Source organism: Pan paniscus, chromosome 12 (genome assembly GCF_029289425.2).
Source record: "Pan paniscus chromosome 12, NHGRI_mPanPan1-v2.0_pri, whole genome shotgun sequence".
Lineage (NCBI taxonomy): Eukaryota > Metazoa > Chordata > Mammalia > Primates > Hominidae > Pan > Pan paniscus.
Window position 1 is genome coordinate 70,742,045 of NC_073261.2, and position 19,532 is coordinate 70,761,576.

At 35.8% G+C, this 19,532-nt stretch overlaps 1 protein-coding gene and 1 non-coding gene across 18 annotated transcripts in view; one reads left to right on the forward strand and one right to left on the reverse strand.

Moving 5' to 3' along the window:
* PPP4R3B (protein phosphatase 4 regulatory subunit 3B) overlaps window positions 1-19,532 on the forward strand; it is a 119,750-nt gene that overhangs the window by 44,741 nt on the left and 55,477 nt on the right. For 7 of the 17 annotated variants that reach the window (XM_063594936.1, XM_034953183.3, XM_063594937.1 and 4 more), the window contains 6 exons: window positions 2,986-3,117; window positions 4,911-5,013; window positions 6,348-6,443; window positions 7,328-7,369; window positions 10,898-11,056; window positions 16,304-16,473. In XM_063594936.1, coding sequence (XP_063451006.1) covers window positions 2,986-3,117; window positions 4,911-5,013; window positions 6,348-6,443; window positions 7,328-7,369; window positions 10,898-11,056; window positions 16,304-16,473 — 702 coding nt within the window. Of the gene's footprint in view, window positions 1-2,985; window positions 3,118-4,910; window positions 5,014-6,347; window positions 6,444-7,327; window positions 7,370-10,897; window positions 11,057-16,303; window positions 16,474-19,448; window positions 19,506-19,532 lie in introns of those variants that run through there. The other 10 variants (XM_063594938.1, XM_055107917.2, XM_055107921.2 and 7 more) reach the window with 4 other exon arrangements.
* Window positions 18,815-18,962, reverse strand: LOC112438992 (small nucleolar RNA SNORA12). The gene has a single exon (XR_003027300.1). It is a non-coding gene; the product is annotated as a small nucleolar RNA SNORA12 (small nucleolar RNA).

Here is a 19,532-nt window from a genome sequence, read left to right on the forward strand (position 1 = left end):
TTTTATTTGTTCAAAAAATATGTTTTAAGTAGGAATGAAAGTTTAATAATGACTGGGTGAGATTGGAGACTATTTTTCTAAGTGCAGTAACTCAGGAATAGAAAACCAAACATATGTTCTCAACTCATAAGTGAGAGCTAAGCTATGAGGATGCAAAGGCATAAGAATGACACAATGGACTTTGGGGACTCGGGGAAAGGGTGGGAAGGGGGTGAAGGATAAAAAAACTACAAATAGGGTGCAGTGTATACTGCTTGGGTGATGGGTGCCCCAAAATCTCACAAATCACCAGCAAAGAACTTACTCATGTAACCAAACACCACCTGTTCCCCAACCACCTATGGAAATAAAAAACATTAAAAAAAAGAAAGTTTAATAATGAGACCAATATTGTGTTTTCCCACTACTGATATATTTAAATTTTCCCCTTAAGCTATTTTAAGGACAAAATGAACAGAGAGCTATAATTAAAAGTACTCTTTTTTTATTATTAAAAATGCCTTAGTTTTAAGTAGGAGATAATTATAATTGTCTTCCTTTTTGTTTTTTGTTTTTTTTGAGACAGAGGTTCACTCTTGTTGCCCAGGCTGGAGTGCAATGGCGCATTCTCAGCTCACTGTAACCTCTGTGCGCCACCACGCCTGGCTAACTGTGTATTTTTGGTAGAGAAGAGGTTTCACCATGTTGTTCAGGGTGGTCTCAAACTCCTGACCTCAGGTGATCCACCCATCTCGGCCTCCTAAAGTGCTGGGATTAAAGGCATGATCCACTTGTTAAGGAAAGTTTTTGATTCTCAATTTTGATACTTGCATCAGTTACCACTGAGTTAAATTATAGTTGTTTTATGTGTTTTGCATTTAATCTTTTAATGTGTCCTTAGATTTATACTTTCTATGTTTGTTAGTTATTTTCAATGTTTTTTAAAGTGATTTTATTTTAGAATCAACTTGGGCTAATGCTGCAATGTCAAATGATGCTAATTCTGACTTTAAAGAGAAATGCCTACTTTATTAATCATTTTATAATCTCATTGGTTTATCTTAATGCCACCCTTTACAAAAGATAACTTTGAAATTAACACTCCCATTGCTCCATCTTCAGTGATGTGTGTGATTAGAGGCATTTATCATAAAATGACCATGAATCAATCTCAGATCATGATCTTAGTAAACTGTTAACTTTCAGAATTCTTAACTCTTCAAGCTTTGATTCCTGTTTTAATTAAAAATATTTCTTGTTTAATTGATACCTAAGACTTAGAAAAGCAGTGATTGATTTTTTCACTGTGAAAAGATCCTTTCTCAGTGTTTTTTTTTCTTATAACAACCTTCTAGGGGTTTCATTTTCCTGAATTTTCTGAGAGCTAACAATTTTACATTTTTAAAACTGTGTTGCCTCAAAATAATTTAGTCCACAAGAGAAGATAAATTAATTACCAAAAAAAATCCAAATTAAGTCTTCTACATGCTGAATTCCATACTGGGCTGGTGGTGACCTTTAGGAAGGAAACAGAAAGTAACTTATTTTTATATTCAGTGGCAGTTGATATTTTAGTGCCCTTTTAAAATAAATGCTCAGCATTCAAACATTTCCTTTTGGTAAAGTATTATGGAGCAGATTTGGTTATGGCAACATGGATTACAATATTTAAATATGTATTAAGATGAAAGGAAATATTAACATTTTTTACTGTAGTCATTGTTTCTATCCAAGCAGAAAGGGTAAATTTAACAATAATGTCATCTTTTTATGCCACAGATTGCACATATTTTTATATTAATGGCCTTTGAAACATTCAGTAAAACTTGCAGAACCTGACTGGATAAGTAATACAGTTATTACTGAATTAGTTATTTTGTTAGGTGTTTTCTCATTTAAGAATAAAATCTTAGGTTAATTTTTTAGATATGGTAACATTTGTGTTATTTTAAAAGAATCCTTACATTTTAAAGATTTGTGCTCTCCTCTTATTTACTGAATCCATCAAACCTAAGATATGCAGATGCTAATGTTTTCTTGATCTTACCAGACAGTGTCAGTAGAAGATTTTTATGTAATTTTGTCACGATTACCACTTGGCTGATAGTGGCTGTCAAATGCCATCAGTTACAAAATGTATCTTAATTTTAAGAGGTGAAAATTTTTAAGAAATCTGTTTTAGAATCAATGAAACAAATTTGAACATCTGATTTTCTTTATATTTCCCAATCAGAAAATAGAGATGCCAGCTTAGAATCAGGACAGTCTCTACTAAAAATACAAAAATTAGTCAGGCATGGTGGCTCATGCCTTTAATCCCAGCTACTAAAGAGGCTGAGGCAGGAGACTGGTTTGTAATGAGGTGGCAGTGAGCCCAGATTGCCCCACTGCACTCCAGCCTGGGCAACAGAACGAGACTCCGTTTCAATAAATAAATAAATAAAATCCAAGAGCATGTTACTAATGTAACAAATCTATTTAATATTAGATTGTTATATAACACAGTGTTCACTTGCATGAAGAGTTGTGTACTGGGTTATTTTTGGTCATTTTTTCTTTTTTTTCTTTTTGTTAGGAAGGATTTACTAGTTAGAGGCTGAGATAATTTATGTCTTAGGGTCATGTGATCTTGCTTGTTTAGTCAACCTCTAAATTTACGCCTGAGTCTGAAACCCAAAATGAGATTCTGTTGGAACCTCTACTGAACAAGAATTACTGCTAAATAATTTTGTTTTCCACTTCCTATAAGTTGAAGCATGCTCTGCTTTTGTGGGTTTTTTTTTCCTTCTTCTTTTTTTTTTCTCGGAGTGGGATTTTTTTTCACTCTAGTGTGTAGTATTTTATAGAACTTTCAAAAGCATTAGGAATAAAAGTTTAAATAAGCTATTCCATTCTTCGTTTTTTCTCTATATAATTCTCACTTTGCTCTTTCAGTTGGTGTTTTTGTCTTAGATCTAAACCAGGTCTAATGGAAACATGTTTTGTTTTGTTTTGTTTTGCCACCAGGATATTCTTCTTATTAATGTGGTAATTGAACAAATGATCTGTGATACTGATCCTGAGCTAGGAGGCGCTGTTCAGTTAATGGGACTTCTTCGTACTCTAATTGATCCAGAGAACATGCTGGCTACAACTAATGTAAGAAATTACTCTGAGATAAAAATGTTTTGGCCTAGTCAGTTTTAGGTGGCTTTGTAATAAGATTTTGAGAAACAAGTATTTTAAGTATTTGTACAGTTGGTATTTAAGTAGCAGTGGTATTCTTATAGCAATTCATTTGTGGTAAAATACAAAATTGTAATCCGTCAAAATCTTAGTAAAATGTTAGGAATTCCATTTATGGCTCTTGGCCTCTATGTGTTAATTTCTTAAAATTTAATACACAGCAATGTGATTATACTTAACACTACTAAACTGTACACTTAAAAATGATAAAATTATTATTATTATTATTATTTTGAGACAGAGTCTTGCTCTGTCACCAGGCTGGAGTGCAGTGGCGTGATCTCAGCTCACTGCAACCTCCACCTCTCGGGTTCAAGCGATTCTCCTGCCTCAGCCTCCCAAGTAGCTGGGACTACAGATGCACACCACCACACCTGGCTAATTTTTGTATTTTTAGTAGAGATGGGGTTTCATCATGTTGGTCAGGCTGGTCTTGAACCCCTGACCTCAGGTGATCCACCCGCCTCAGCCTCCCAAAGTGCTGGGATTACAGGTGTGAGTCACCATGCCTGGCCAATACATTTTTAAATAGCAAGTTTTATGTTGCGTGATTTTATCACCATAAAAAAGGAAAAATTTAAATATACTGAATGATCTTAATTACCTAAGACATTTTAAAAGATTTATGGATTAAGTCCTTAATACTTAAGGATTAGATACTCCAGAATATTAATAGTCATTCTCTCAATATGGAGGGATATTTTTCTTTATAAAATTTCCTTCATATTTAGAGAATATGTACATCGTTTTTAAATCATTACAAGTTTGTATACCCAATTGTGTAAAAAATAGTGGCAAAAGCCATAGACATTATTTTCCAAATTTTCAAAGTATAAAATATTAAAATGTTAAAAGTTGATTTAAATTTTGTCTTTTCATCCAGTGGCTTGATAAAGTGATTCAGTGGTTTTTAAAATTTAGATAGAATTGGTGAAATCTGGGGTTCCAAATTTTAGGTAGTTAAGTTGCTATCACATGGGCTTAATTGGTTCTTTTTCTTTCTAAACATTTTTATTCTTCCAAAACAGATTCAAATGTGCCTTTTACCCCCATTTGAATGTTATTTTTAAAGTTGAGAGAATTTTCTTTCTTTGTTACTTTCTTGGGAAAAACTCAGTACACTGCAGAGAGAGAGAGAGACAAATGGGATCAATAGTGATTATGGTGCATGCTGTTCTGACTTACATGTTGTTTATTTTGTGTCTGTTGTACCTCAAGTATTTATTTGTGTTGAGAACACTTAAAATCTACTGTCTTAGCAGTTTGCAAGTGTAATAAATTGTTAGTAATATGTTGTTATTATATTTGTTGTACAATAGATTGGTTCTTCACTGCATTTCATATTCATATCACAGGCATCTTTTAAAAAAATTATTTTGAATAATTTTCCTCAGAAAAACATTTTGTGATGCTCTCTGATCTTTATCTTGCCTTCATTTTTACTTAGTATATAATATGAAGTAGACTTAATTTTCAGTTCCACAGAAATAAGACTAAAGTGAATATAGTTAGTTTTTGGTTCTTTGACAATGTACAACCAAGTGTTTGATTTTTTTCACAGTATCTTAAAGTATCTGCTTATATATGATCTGTACTGCTAATTCTTTTTGTTTTGGTTTGGTTCTGGAAAAGGTATGTACTGCTAATCTTGAAGATGTTTTTATTTACATAAGTAACAGTATTGTTTAAAAAATTCTATGTTTCAGAAAACCGAAAAAAGTGAATTTCTAAATTTTTTCTACAACCATTGTATGCATGTTCTCACAGCACCACTTTTGACCAATACTTCAGAAGACAAATGTGAAAAGGGTAGGGTCTCTTTATTTATCTGCTGTGATTTCTGTTTTTAAAGAAGGATGAGATAAATATTAAACTAACAGGCAATTTACTTGAGACTTTATAAGACAGGGAGATTACGACTGAAAAACTTAAACTGCAATATAAAATTATGATTTTCTTGTTTCTTAGGGTTATGGAAGTGAATGATAAAATGTGGCAAGACTATTCTTTCGGGGGCCATTTCTATAGTTTACTACGGAAGTTTCTCTGAACGTGTAGACCACTGGCAGAAAAAAAAAGAAAATGTGGCAAACAGTATTACACACTAAGGAATTGATATGTAGACACTCATCAAAAGAAAGCATTGTCACCAAATTTGTGCGATATCTAGAATGAGTAGAAGCAAATAGTATAAATATTTTAACTTAGCCTCCAAATGCACATTCATATGCCAATATGTGCTAATATATAAGGGCAAGGCTTTTTCATTAGTATTTTTAAAATTGCATTTCCATATTCTCTTTCTTATATCATTGGCACCCGTAATTCATCAGCTGCAATTTCTGTTTTCAGTTTATTAAAATGGAGTGAAAATCTAAAAATATTTTTGAAGGAGTCTAAGTGCAGAATCCTATGGTTTTATTATATCCCTCTAGGTAATTATAGTTGCATGTATCTAATTTGGAGGCAATTTTTAAATTGAGTCCTTCTATATTCAACTTAACTGTAGATATTACAGTTCTCTGAGATTTCATCAATCTCATATGTTACCATATGACCATACTACATACTAACATAAGCAAAGGACTTTGAAAAGCGTACAACTTAATTAGTGAAATCAGAAATATGTGGGGCATAATAGAACATTAGCCACTATCTGAGAGTATTTGTTAACCTGAAGAGTCACTTAAAAGGAAGTTAGGAGAATGTTTATGAAACTAATAAAGTTGAAACATGAGCACACCCTATGTAATACTATCAGTTCCATTTCTGAGTATATACTCTAGGGAATGTTTGTGCATATGCATGACAGGTACAAGAATGTTGCTGCATTGTTTGTGGTAGGAAAATGAATAAAATATGTTTTTTCATATAATGGAATACTATATAGCAGTTAAAATAATTGAATTTTGATGTATCAACTGAATAATTCCCCAAAATATCAAGGTGAATGGGTACAAAAGCACATCGCAGAGGGTTTTCTTGCAGAATGGTTCCATTTATATAAATGAAAATAATGCATTTTTTATGTTCATTTTAATGAAACACTTCCAGCTTACAGAAATATATAGATAATAATGTAACAGACACTCATATACTCCCTGTTGGCTTTATCAAAACTAACTTGCCATATTTTTTTTCAGATTTTTTTTTAAAACATTACAGATATAGTTGGAGTTTCATATGTACCCCTTCACATTCCCATTCCCATTCTACCCCCTCTTCCTCCATCTCTCAAGGTATGCTGAATTTGGAGTTTATCACTCCTATATTTACTTATGTTGTTATGATGTGTATATACGGTATTATTTTTCATATTTTCAAAGTTGCTATAAATTTAATGTCTGTCATATTATTCTGCATATTTTTTATCCAGTGTTATTTTTGAGATCTATTCGTATTGATACCTGTTCATATTGATCTAATTCATATTGAAACAGAGTTCTTATTTATTTTTAACTCCTACATAATCCTCTCTTATGAGGATGCTGTAATTCAGCCATTCTGCCTCTAATGTGCATTTGTTTCTAGCTTTTTGCTATTACAAATAATGCTCCAGTTACATTCTTGTGTTTCCCTGTGCACATGTGCCTTGATGTGCTCTAGAATGTATTCCTAGAAATTGGAACTTATTTATAATGGCCTACTTAATTGAGTTTTTTTTTTTAATTTAAAGCATAAACACATTCATTATTCTGGAGTTTTAAAAATTCCTGCATTTTCTGTTTTTAAAAATTAGATGTATAATGGATGATCAAATGCAAATGTTATTTTAAAAAATTAAAAATAGTAAAACAAAAATGAGATGAAGAGAAATACCCTAATTGTTGAATGATGAATAGGAGAAGGTAAAAGATATGTCAGTTTTATCTCTGGTTGTAATCTTACTTTTTATCAGAATATTTATGCTATGTTGTCTTTTAATAATTCCACATCTGCATCCACTTTTGTAAAAGATTGCAGATATAGTTATAATTTTGCTGAAGCAACCAAGTCTTAATGGTTATTTTGAGGGTAAAAGGAGATTATGATTGAAGACATGCATTGTATATTATAAAGTACTAGGGAAATCTGGGATATTATTACTGAAGTATTTTATTTTAATTTTTAATTTTTTTATTAGATAATATAGTTGGATCAAACAAAAACAACACAATTTGTCCCGGTAAGTATGAATTCATACTTTATGAATACATGCAAATTATAAACTTTTTTCTACTCTAAGTGTAATGCACTTATATAAGGCTAAGAAAAGCATATTTTGGCATAAAAACAAAATCCAAGAAGAAATTTACTTTTGTAATTCCACTATCTCCAATATTAAAAATAGAAAACGAGTTGGAATTCTGTTGTTTTTTCCCTGAAAATTTATAGCTTGTTTTCTGATGTTGTTATGAGAAGGCATTGTCTGAAAGTTGAGGATTTAGTTCTTATTTTTGAAATGTAGTAAACTAAAACCAATTACTTTGCAACTAATTTTCATGACCACTTTATGCTTATTGTTCATGAATCTGAGTCTAAAAGCAGTTGTTTCTACTTAGAATAGACATACTAGGTATGGGCTTGATACTAATAAAGACATGTGCTGTGTGCATCTACCGTCCCATGCCTTTTCTGCCAGCCTCATCAAATCTCAAAGGGGAGCCAGTTTCAAATAAGGAGGCTGTTTAGAGATTGGACTATTTAGAGATACAAGTAATTTCTTGTCCCCGTTATAAAGATGAAGACATTTCTTTAACACTGTAGTTCATTGTTTTTCTTTTTTATTTTTTTTGAGATGGAGTCTCACTCTGTCGCCCAGGCTGGAGTGCAGTGGCACAATCTCGGCTCACTGCAAGCTCCGCCTCCTGAGTTCAAGCGATTCTTCTGCCTCAGCCTCCCGATTTTTTTGTATTTTTAGTAGAGGCGGGGTTTCACCGTATTAGCCAGGGTGGTCTCGATCTCCTGACCTCGTGATCCACCTGCCTCGGCCTCCCAAAGTGCTGGGATTACAGGCGTGAGCCACCGCACCCGGCCTGTTTTTGTTTTTTTTAATTTAATTTCCACCTACAGCATTGAGGGTCAAGGTTAAAAAATATTTTGTAATAAAATTTGGGAATTGAGAAAGAATTGCTTTTTTTGTTTGTTTGAGACAGAGTCTCACTCTGTCACCCAGGCTAGAGTGCAGTGGCACAATTTCGGCTCACTGCAACCTCCACCTTCTGGGTTCAAACAATCTCCCGCCTCAGCCTCCCAAGTAGCTGGGATCACAGGTGTGCACCACCACGCCCAACTAATTTTTTTATATTTTTATTAGAGATGGGGTTTCACCATGTTGGCCAGACTGGTCTCAAACTCCTGACCTCAGGCGATCCACCCACCTTGGCCTCCCAAAGTGCTGGGATTACAGGCATGAGCCACTGCACCTGGCCAGGAATTGGTTTTAATGGTGAGGGACTAGTTCAAATTTTGGCTGTGGTACTGGCTGTTAGAGAAATTGGTCTGGAGCAAGTGAAACTCTTTACTTGCATTTAAAGTAGAAACAGTCCTTGAAATATCAGAATTTTATTTTGTGTATTTATATGGGATGGTCATTCTGTTATTAGAATGCTAATTTATTTCCAATAGCATTGTAGTTCCCCAAAATATTTATGTATATAATCTCAAATAAAATAATTGTACTAGATGATGTCATTTTTTTAAAAATTCCGTAAGCCTGTGATTTTATAATTTCCTTACAGCTTAATATTTCCTTGTCTAGCCAAGCGTGGTGGCTCACACCTGTAATCTCAGCACTTTGGGAGGCCGAGGCAGGAGGATTGGTTGAGCCCAGGAGTTAGACACCAGCCTGGGCAACATAGTGAGACCTCGTCTCTACAAAAAATATACTGGGCATGGTGGTATATCCCTGTGGTCCCAGCTACTAGGGAGGCTGAGGTGGCAGGATCACTTGAGTCTGGGAGGTTGAGGCTGCATTGAGCCGAAATTGCACCAGTGCCCTCCAGCCTGGGTGACATAGTGATACCCTGTCTCAAACAACAAGAAAATATTTCTTTGTCTAAAGCACTTATAATATGGGTGGTGCATGATTGTCCATGTGAGCCCTTGACATAAATTAAAATTTGATGTTCAGGATGCAGTTCAAAATCATTTCATGAATGTATCAACCAAAGCCTCAGGGAAAGAAAAAATGCAAGTTTATTCAGTAGGTCCCTCTCTATGGACATCGTGAGTTGATATTTTAAAAGTTGTAAATAGGCCGGGCGCGGTGGCTCACGCCTGTAATCCCAGCACTTTGGGAGGCCGAGGTGGGCGGATCACGAGGTCAGGAGATCGAGACCATCCTGGCTAACACGGTGAAACCCCGTCTCTACTGAAAACACACAAAAAAAAATTAGCCAGGCGTTGTGGCGGGCGCCTGTAGTCCCAGCTACTTGGGGGGCTGAGGCAGGAGAATGGCGTGAACCCGGGAGGCGGAGCTTGCAGTGAGCCGAGATCGCACCACTGCACTCCAGTCTGGGCTACAGAGTGAGACTCCGTCTCAAAAAAAAAAAAAAAAAAAAGTTGTATATGAAATTATATTAAATCATGTTTAAGAATCAGGCTGGGCGCAGTGGCTCACGCCTGTAATGCCAGCACTTTGGGTGGCTGAAGCGGGTGGATCACGAGGTCAGGAGATCGAGACCATCCTGGCTAACACGGTGAAACCTCATCTCTACTAAAAATACAAAAAAATTAGCTGGGCATGGTGGCGGGTGCCTGTAATCCCATCTACTCGGGAGGCTAAGGCAGGAGAATGTCGTGAACCCAGGAGATGGAGCTTACTGTGAGCCAAGATCGCGCCACTGCACTCCAGCCTGGGCGACAGAGCAAGACTCCGTATCAAAAAAAAAAAAAAGAATCTTGATGTAATATTTTTTACTTGATATTCAAACAGCCAAAAATATCCTTTTCTTAAAATGTCTTTTCTAAAAGCGTATAATTTTTCTTGAGAAATTTGCACTGAGCCACTTTAGGCAAAAAGTTTTAAGTATTTTTTAACAATGGGCCCTTTTATAGATTTATTAATATTAATAATATAGCATTTATTACAGAAACATTACCAAGAACTCCTCAGTGCCATCAAGGTATTATTATCATGTTCATATATTTTTATTGCCTTTCTTTCTGTATTTCATATTTTATGCAAATATAAGTCTAGTTATCTAGTAGGTAAAACTGATAATATGCTTCTGGAGAGTCTGCCTAATGAAAAAGTAAAAATCTACAGCCTTTTTAATGGATACGAAAATGGAGGAAATAGGCCAGGTGCAGGGGCTTACACTTGTAATCCCAGCACTTTGGGAGGCTCAGGTGAGAGCATCGCTTGAGCCCAGGAGTTTGAGACCAGTCCAGACAACACAGTGAGGCCCCATCTCTACAAAAACTTGAAAAAAAAAAATAGCTAGCATGGTGGCATACATCTGTAGTTCCAGCTACTCTGGCAGCTGAGGTGGGAGGATCAGTTGAGCCTGGGAGGTGGAAGCTGCAATGTGCCATGATCACACCACCACACTCCAAACTGGGTGACGGAGTGAGACTTTGTCTCAAAAAAAAAAAAAAAGAGGAGGAAATATAGTTTAGATTTTGTTATAAAATATAGGATGTAAGCTTTATTTATTCTTTATTTAGATATATTCAATATTTATTTTCATGAGATTACTTTCTTTTGTAGATAATTATCAAACAGCACAGCTACTTGCCTTAATTTTAGAGTTACTCACATTTTGTGTGGAACATCACACATATCACATAAAAAACTATATTATGAACAAGGACTTGCTAAGAAGAGTCTTGGTCTTGATGAATTCAAAGCACACTTTTCTGGCCTTGTGTAAGTATAAAATGTTTTAAGGAGCAACATTTTTAATAGAGATAAAGCTGAAGTTACCCATTTGAAGTTATTTATTAGCAGTGTATATTCTATGAATGAGATGATTGTGAGAAGTCCTATTCTTTTGTTCTTATTTAAAGGTCAAGAGGACTAGGTTGTAGTGATTTTCCCACCCACATATTGCTCACATTTAGGTTTAATGAGCCTAACTTTTGTTGTGATACATTACCATGTGCAGTGACAGCATTTTACTAACAGAACCAGTTCTGTTGTTTTTTTACATCTACTTCATCAAACTGTCATTTAGTAGTCACTCCTTATAATTATCCTGATATTTGCATCAATGTTGATTTTTAGCAGACTATAAACTTTCACCTTCATAATTTCACCTGCAAGCAGAGAAAGAAACATCCTCCCTCCAAATGAAAAGTACTTTGTGGTTTTATTCTGACCATAAAAATTATATTTTAAATATAGACATTTAATTTAATGTATAGAGAAAATGTTAATCTCCCTAATCTTTATTTTTATGGACTTAAAATAGCCAGTGTTAACTGTCTGCATTATTTCTTTTTTTCATACCTGTACCAATTTATGTAATAAACATATTCACACATGTATAGAGGATTTTTTTGTGTTTTTTATATTTACAGAACAGTATCATACCAACACATTTCTCAGCCTGCTAATACTACTCTAGATTAATCAATATTGTATAGACTAATTTTATTCCTGGAGATAGCTGAGTAAGATTTTATAGTATGGCTCTTCCACAGATTCTTCTGCCATTCTCCAGTGGATAAATTACAGGATTGTTTTTGCTTTTTTGCCACTCCACATCTCACTGTGGTAAATAGTCTAGTACATAAATCTTTTAAGTACTGATTTATTTCTTTCTATAGGATAGATTCTCAATAATGGGATTGGTAAGACAAAATATTTATCTGTTTTATACTTTTTAATGTATCTCTAAGTTTTAATTTACCATATAGCTGCCAGATTACTTCCGCCAAAATTGAAGCACTTTGACATTGTCCCAGCATTCAGTGTTACTAATTTTAAAATGTTATCAATCTGATACTGAAAAATGTGGTATCTCATTGTTATTCTAATTTGCATTTTCCCTGACAGCATCTTTTCATATATTAGTGTACTTTGCATTTTTATCTGTTGTGAATTGCCAGTTATCTTTTTCTTAGACCTTTTTGTATATTAGAGATATTAACAATTTGTCATGTTTTGAGGAGAAAATGTCCATCTTCATTGTCTTTTGTCTTTGCCTTTATTTGTAGTATTGTTTTCCAGATAACTTTAAAATTTCCTTATGATGGCAAAAATGTCTTTCTTTTACTTTTATGACTTTTGGGTTTTTTGTTTTGCTTAGGAAAGTCTATGTCCTAAGATTATGCAAATATTCTCACTTTCTTCTAATATCTTTATTTCCTTTTTTACATTTATATATGTAACACATGTGAAATTTGTTTTTGCATATACTTTGAAATGAGAGTGTTTGAAATGAGTGTTTCCTAGATATATAGCCAACAGTATCAGCACCTTTATTAAGGCAACCATACCTTTCCTCTTTCCTTCTGAATTGAAATACCATTTTTGTTAAATAAGTTAACATATATATACTTTTGTTTTATTTCTGGACAGTCATTTAATTTCACCAAATGTAAAAGTACCAGTGTTGGCCAGGCGCAGTGGCTCACGCCTGTAAATCCCAGCACTTTGGGAGGCCAAGGCGGGTGGATCACCTGAGGTCAGGAGTTCGAGAGCAGCCTGGGCAATATAACTGTCTCTACTAAAAATACAAAAATTAGCCAGGCATGGTGGTGTATGTCTGTAATCCCAGCTACTCAGGAAGCTGAGGCAGGAGAATCACTTGAACCCGGGAGACGGGGGTTGCAGTGAGCTGAAATCGCAACACTGCACTCTAGCTTGGGCAACAGAGCAAGACTCTGTCTCAAGAAACAAACAAACAAACAAAAAACCTGTGTTTATTATATTATGCCAGGCATTATAGTGTCTCTTGTAAGGTTTAATACCTGCTGAGACCCCTTCACTTTTGTTTTTCATACTTGTCTTGGTTGTTCTTAGACATTTTTTTCTTTCATGATAACTGGTTGTATCCAGTTCATTTTGATTGGAATTACATTATATTTTTATATTAATTTTGGAATGTTTGATGTTCTTAAGACAGATTTTCCTATTTGGCTCGTTAAATAGTACTTTTCGATGACTGCAGAATACTTCCCTTAATAGGAACATGTCAATTGAATGCATTTCCATTTTTTTTTTTTTGAGACAGAGTCTTGCTCTGTTGCCCAGGCTGGAGTGCAGTGGCGCAGTCTCGGCTCACTGCAGCTTCTGCTTCCCGGGTTCAAGTGATTCTCCTGCCTCAGCCTTTCAAGTAGCTGGGATTACAAGTGCCTGCCACCACACCTGGCTAATTTTTTGTATTTTTGGTAGAGATGGGGTTTCACCATGTTGGCCAGGCTGATCTCAAACTCCTGACCTCATGATCCACCCTCCTCGGCCTCCCAAAGGGCTGAAATTACAGGTGTGAACCGCTGCACCCAGCCACAATTTCCAATATTTAAATGTTTATATTGTTTCAAGATTTCTATTATAAGCAGTGCTGTTGTAACTGTAGTTTTGTGTACATGTCAGTTCATTTACCAGCAGTGTAGAATTGTGCCTCTTTGCTCACAAACTTGCCAGTGCTTCAGTCTTCTGCATCTTAAGTAAACCATTTCTTATCCTGCCACAAAAAGAGGGAAGATTGTAAGTCTAACACTTCTCCCTATACTTGTTTGGTGTTACAGTTAACATTTATACCTTATGTGGCCTATTTCTGTTTTATTCTCAGATAATGTTTAGAACCTCTTGTGACAGGCATAACTTCTTTGTTTAATGAGTTTCATCTATGAACAGAGGGTTGGAATGAGAAAATGACTTATAAAATCAGAAGCCTTGTGTTTTGAAGATTTGACTAGTGGTATCTGTAGAATAAACTACTTAGGGGAAAGGATACAAGTTAAATGATCAACATATAAAAATAAAGGATTGAAATTATAGTCCTTCCTGTTCCATAAGATTTTTAGCAGTAATATTGCTAAATTTAGTAAGCTTTATTTAGCTAGTCACGAGTTAAAAAGGAGATTTCTTTTCAGTGTCCTAAAATGTGAAGTCAAGTTGTACTTCTTATTCATTACTCTGTTTTACTTTTAACAAATACAATCTGATCTGCCACAGTGCATATTTAGCCAGGTAAAATAGCTTGTAAGCAATTGGTACATAAGAGAATGATGTAATTATAATACGAAGATAGGATTGGTTCACAAATTGTTTGTTTTTTGAGACATAGTCTCACTCTGTCACCCATGCTGGGGTGCAGTGGCACGATCTCAGCTCACTGCAACCTCCACCTCCAGGGTTCAAGTGATTCTCTTGCCGCAGCCTCCCGAGTAGCTGGGACTACAGGCGCCTGCCAGCACACCTGGCTAATTTTTTGTATTTTAGTAAAGACGGGGTTTCACCATGTTGGCCAGGCTTGTCTCGATCTCCTGATCTCGTGATCTGCCTTCCTCAGCACAAATGTTTTTTTCAAGGCAAGGAGAAGTAGAATAGTGTGAGTGGAAATAGTCTTCATCAGAGAAGTAAAAAACCTTTAGATCTCCTTTATGTGATTGGCATCTGGCATCAGGAGCCTCTTTAGTGTAGGGACCAGCCCCACAGGGTTGGTGGGTTTTTCTCCCCGAGTGCAGAGATGAGAGATTGTAGAAATAAAGACACAAGACAAAGAGATAAAAGAAAAGACAGCTGGGCCCAGGGGACCACTACCACCAAGACGCGGAGACCGGTAGTGGCCCCGAATGCCAGGCTGCGCTGATATTTATTGGATACAAGACAAAGGGGCAGAATAAGGAGTGTGAACCATCTCCATTGATAGGTAAGGCCACATGGGTCACGTGTCCACTGGACAGGGGGCTCCTCCCTGCCTGGCAGCCGAGGCAGAGAGAGGAGAAAGAGAGAGAGATAGCTTACACCATTATTTCTGCTTATCATAGACTTTTAGTACTTTCACTAATTTGCTACTGCTTTCTAGAAGGCAGAGCCAGGTGTACAGGATGGAACATAAAGGTGGTCTAGGAGCATGACCCCTGAAGCACAGCATCACAGGGAAACGATTAGGCCTCTGGATAACTGCAGGTGGGCCTGACTAATGTCAGGCCCTTCACAAGAGGTGGAGGAGTAGTCTTCTCTAAACTCCCCCAGGGAAAGGGTGACTCCCTTTCCCGGTCTGCTAAGTAGCAGGTGTTTTTCCTTGACACTAACGCTACCGCTAGACCATGGTCTGCTTGGCAACGGGCATCTTCCCAGACGCTGGCGTTACCGCTAGACCAAGGAGCCCTCTGGTGGCCCTGTCCGGTCTTTTGGTCACTTCTCAGTATGTACATTCAGCTCCTATCTCTGCATGGCCTGGTTTTTCCTAGGTTATGATTGTAGAGCGAGGATTATTATAATATTGGAATAAAGAATAATTACTGCAAACTAATGATTAATGATATTCATATATAATCATATCTAAGATCTATATCTAGTATAACTATTCTTATTTTATATATTTTATTATACTAGAACAGCTCGTGCCCTCAGTCTCTTGCCTCGGCACCTGGGTGGCTTGCTGCCCACACTTTAGCTGTGTTTTCAGAAAACTGAAAACAAGCTTTTGCCTCTAAAGCTCCCTCCCTCAGAGAGGCAAGGCAATCTTAGCTCATGGTGGGTTGCCCACTCCTGTGCCCACCTTAATGACAGTGCCCCCACTGATTCTGAGCTGCCTTCACTGCGTTGTCTCAGCATCCACCAGCACTGCTGTAAATACTGCTAGCATTTGCAGTCTATGGATTTTGCATATTTTTAAATCTCTGTCATAGAGCTACCTGCCTGGGTAGTTTATCTCCTAGATTCCAATTACTGTTTTGTTGTTGTTGTTGTTGTTGTTAGTTCTGGCTACAAAGTTGTACAGGTTTTGAGCGGTCCTCTGCAGCTCTATTTTCCTCAAAGTCCAGTTTTACCAGACAGTTTTACTTTTCATTTTAGAGGAGTTTACTTTTTACTTTATACACAGTTTTACTTTTCATTTTAGAAGAGCATATACATTGCTTTATGGTGGAAAAACACCTGTATAATAATTGATTTTAGTAAGATCATTAACTTATTCCCTATATTATTTTTAATTAGGTGCCCTTCGCTTTATGAGGCGGATAATTGGACTTAAAGATGAATTTTATAATCGTTACATCACGAAGGGAAATCTTTTTGAGCCAGTTATAAATGCACTTCTGGATAATGGAACTCGGTACAATCTGTTGAATTCAGCTGTTATTGAGTTGTTTGAATTTATAAGAGTGGTAAGTTTATATAAAACAACTGTTATTATATGTAATTATATGTAAATAATTTTTTATGTAAAAGAATTACATGTAAGCAAAGTGACTTCATTCCCTTTTCACCCCTGAAATTATATATTCCATGTGTCTTAGAATCTATTCTAATAAACAGAAATTTTAAAAATCAGTAGCTTTTTAATTCTTATTTGCCACATGGTTATAGTTTAGTGGTTTTTACTTTTGACACTGATATTTTTTAACGCTAATATTTTTAATTGTGAAATATAAAAGTGAAATTCAGCATAGTCTTTCAGCCCATATTTACTTGATTTTCTCAGTTCCATTTTTATTGGCCAAATGTTTCATGATCTCATTTGGTGTATGTGGACATTTCAGTCAATCATGCCTTATTCACGTGATCTTTTAGGAAAAGGTGATATTTTTATTGTAGAGGTAGTGATTTAAAAAGAATAGAAAGATGGAAAAATAATTCACTTGGGGTTGGGCGTGGTGGCTTACGTCTGTAATCCCAGCACTTTGGGAGACCTGGGCGGGCTGATCACTTAAGGTCAGGAGTTCGTGACCAGCCTGGCCAACATGATGAAACCCCATCTCTACTAAAAATACAGAAATTAGCTGAGTGTGATGGCACACGCCTGTAGTCTCAGCCACTTGGGAAGCTGAGGCACAAGAACCACTTGCATCCAGGAGGTGGGGTTGCAGTGAGCCAAGATTGCATCACTTCATTCCAGCCTGGGTGACAGAGCAAGACTCTTGTCTCAAAAAAAAAAAAAAATTCATTTGGTAGGCATTAATACAACATGCATAAAAGGTAGGATGGAATCCTAGAATTTTAAGTTAAAGAGATCAGGAAGTTAGATGGACTACTCCAATTACCATATTTTATAGATCAGGAAATTAAGACACCCAAAGTTATTAAGTGACCTATTCAAGAACATCCTTTTGGATAGTAGCACAATCAGGACCAGTCAGAACTTGAAGCTTTGTCCCAGCTTAGTTTTAGGCAACAGAAGATTTGTCATAAACAATCTGGAGGGCAATCTATGTGAATAACAGGAATGCAACAGGTAACTGTAGAACCAGTACAACAAATTTACTTCACCTGTACTTACACCGAAATCATTCCACTGAGGAAATGGCCACATAGTTGGAAAGAATTTGGGTTTTATTTTTTGTTTTGTTTTGTTTGAGACAAGGTCTCATGCTGTTGCCCAAGCTGGAGTGCAATAATGTAATCACAGTTCACTGCAGCCTCGACCTCCTGGACTCAAGCAGATCCTCCCACGTCAGCCTCCTGAGTAATTGGAACTACAGGCATGCACTAAAGTGCCTGGCTAATGGTAATTTTTTTTTAGGTATGGGGTCTCCCTTTGTTGCCCAGGCTGGTCTCAAACGCCTAGGCTCAACCAATTCTCCCACCTCAGCCTCCCAAAGTGTTGGATTACAGGTGTGAGCCACTGCACCTGGCTGGAAATAATTTGAAAAACGAAAGTCCAAGCTAGAAATTCATTATCTAGTTTTATTTCTTACAAATCAGATTTCTGCTGATAACATGCTATTCTCATATGAAGATTATTTGGCTGACTGGATTGTTTTTCTAAAAGTGGTCAATTGCCAAGTATATGATTTTTAAAAGGATGAAGAGGGTAGAAGTCTTTAACCTGGTAAAAGAAGGAACATGGTTAACTAGCTCACTAGTTCCCATTGTACTGCTGCAATAAATCAAAGCTTTATATTTTATTTACTTTATATTATTCTCCTTTAAAATTTTGGTGAGATACAGATAAAGCAAATGGTAGAGTTTACAACCGTGTCCCTATGCCCATGATGGAATTGTTTTTCTGAAAATAAGTTTGAGTGGTCGATTTGTGTACCTTGTGCCCCAAAACTTAATGTATTTTTTCGTTTCACATATAACATAGAGCCATTACCTAGGTTTCTAATTTCTGATTTGCATATTTTTTTTCAATTGAGAAGTACAGGAGAACTAGTTTTAAGACTTAAAATCCATAATGCAACCAAATTATGGTGTATCTTTTCAAGAAATGACCTGTGTGTTTCTTACTATGTAGTGTTATCTGTAAAGTGCTCAATCACAACTTTAATTTTTTTTTTAAAATAAGCCTACTGGGCATGCATGCATTTGCAGTGATGGTTTAGAATTTAGAAGTTATTACTATCAGTTAGTTTATTTCACAGATATTATACTATTGGAAGACTATAGGAATAGACAAGTAGAGTTCCAGATAGTTTATCAGATCTGTGTGTATAATATAGTCAGAGAAATCTTTGCTTCTTATTACTTAGGTAACACGTGTCCTCTGTTGTTTTTTCTTCTTCTATGTGTGAAAGCCAGCCTCTGATGTGGGAAAGGCTTGAGAGAGATCTCTTTGTCATCAAGCCTTTGCCAGCTCCTATATAATGTATGTGGCAGAGTTAGGCTCATTTGAAAACTTAACAAATGTACCAGAAAGAAAACCACCACAACCATATCCCATTTTGATAGCAGTTAAACAGGAAGTCATTAAATAAGACCTGTTCGTTGAAAAATATGTTTTTCTTTTATTAATACATAATATTGTACAGATGTATTTGGTACATGTATTTATTTTTACATGCATAGAATGTGTAATGATCAAGTCCGAGTATTTGGGGTATCCATCACCATGAGTATTTTGAAAATGTAATTTTAACATCTGCCCTCTAACCAGCCGTGTGCTCTGGATCAAACCATCCAGCCTCTCTTAGAGCCTCAATTTTGGTTTTTCTCTAAAATGGGAATAATAAAACCTATCTCATAGAATTGTTGTGAAGATGAAATGAAATTGTATGTAAAAGTGCTTTTTAAATTGTAAACTGCTATATATATATAAATACAAAAAATAGAAGGTGTAAAATAAATCTATTTACTTTTCGAATGTTCTTTATAGTCCTATAAAAGGGCTCCAGTAAATTGCTTCTCCTTTTTTTTCAAGTTTTCTGTGCAGTCCTGACTCATGTGTAAAGAAACCAGGACATTACATTTTGGAAGGTGATTTTGAAAAACCTTTTTTGATCAG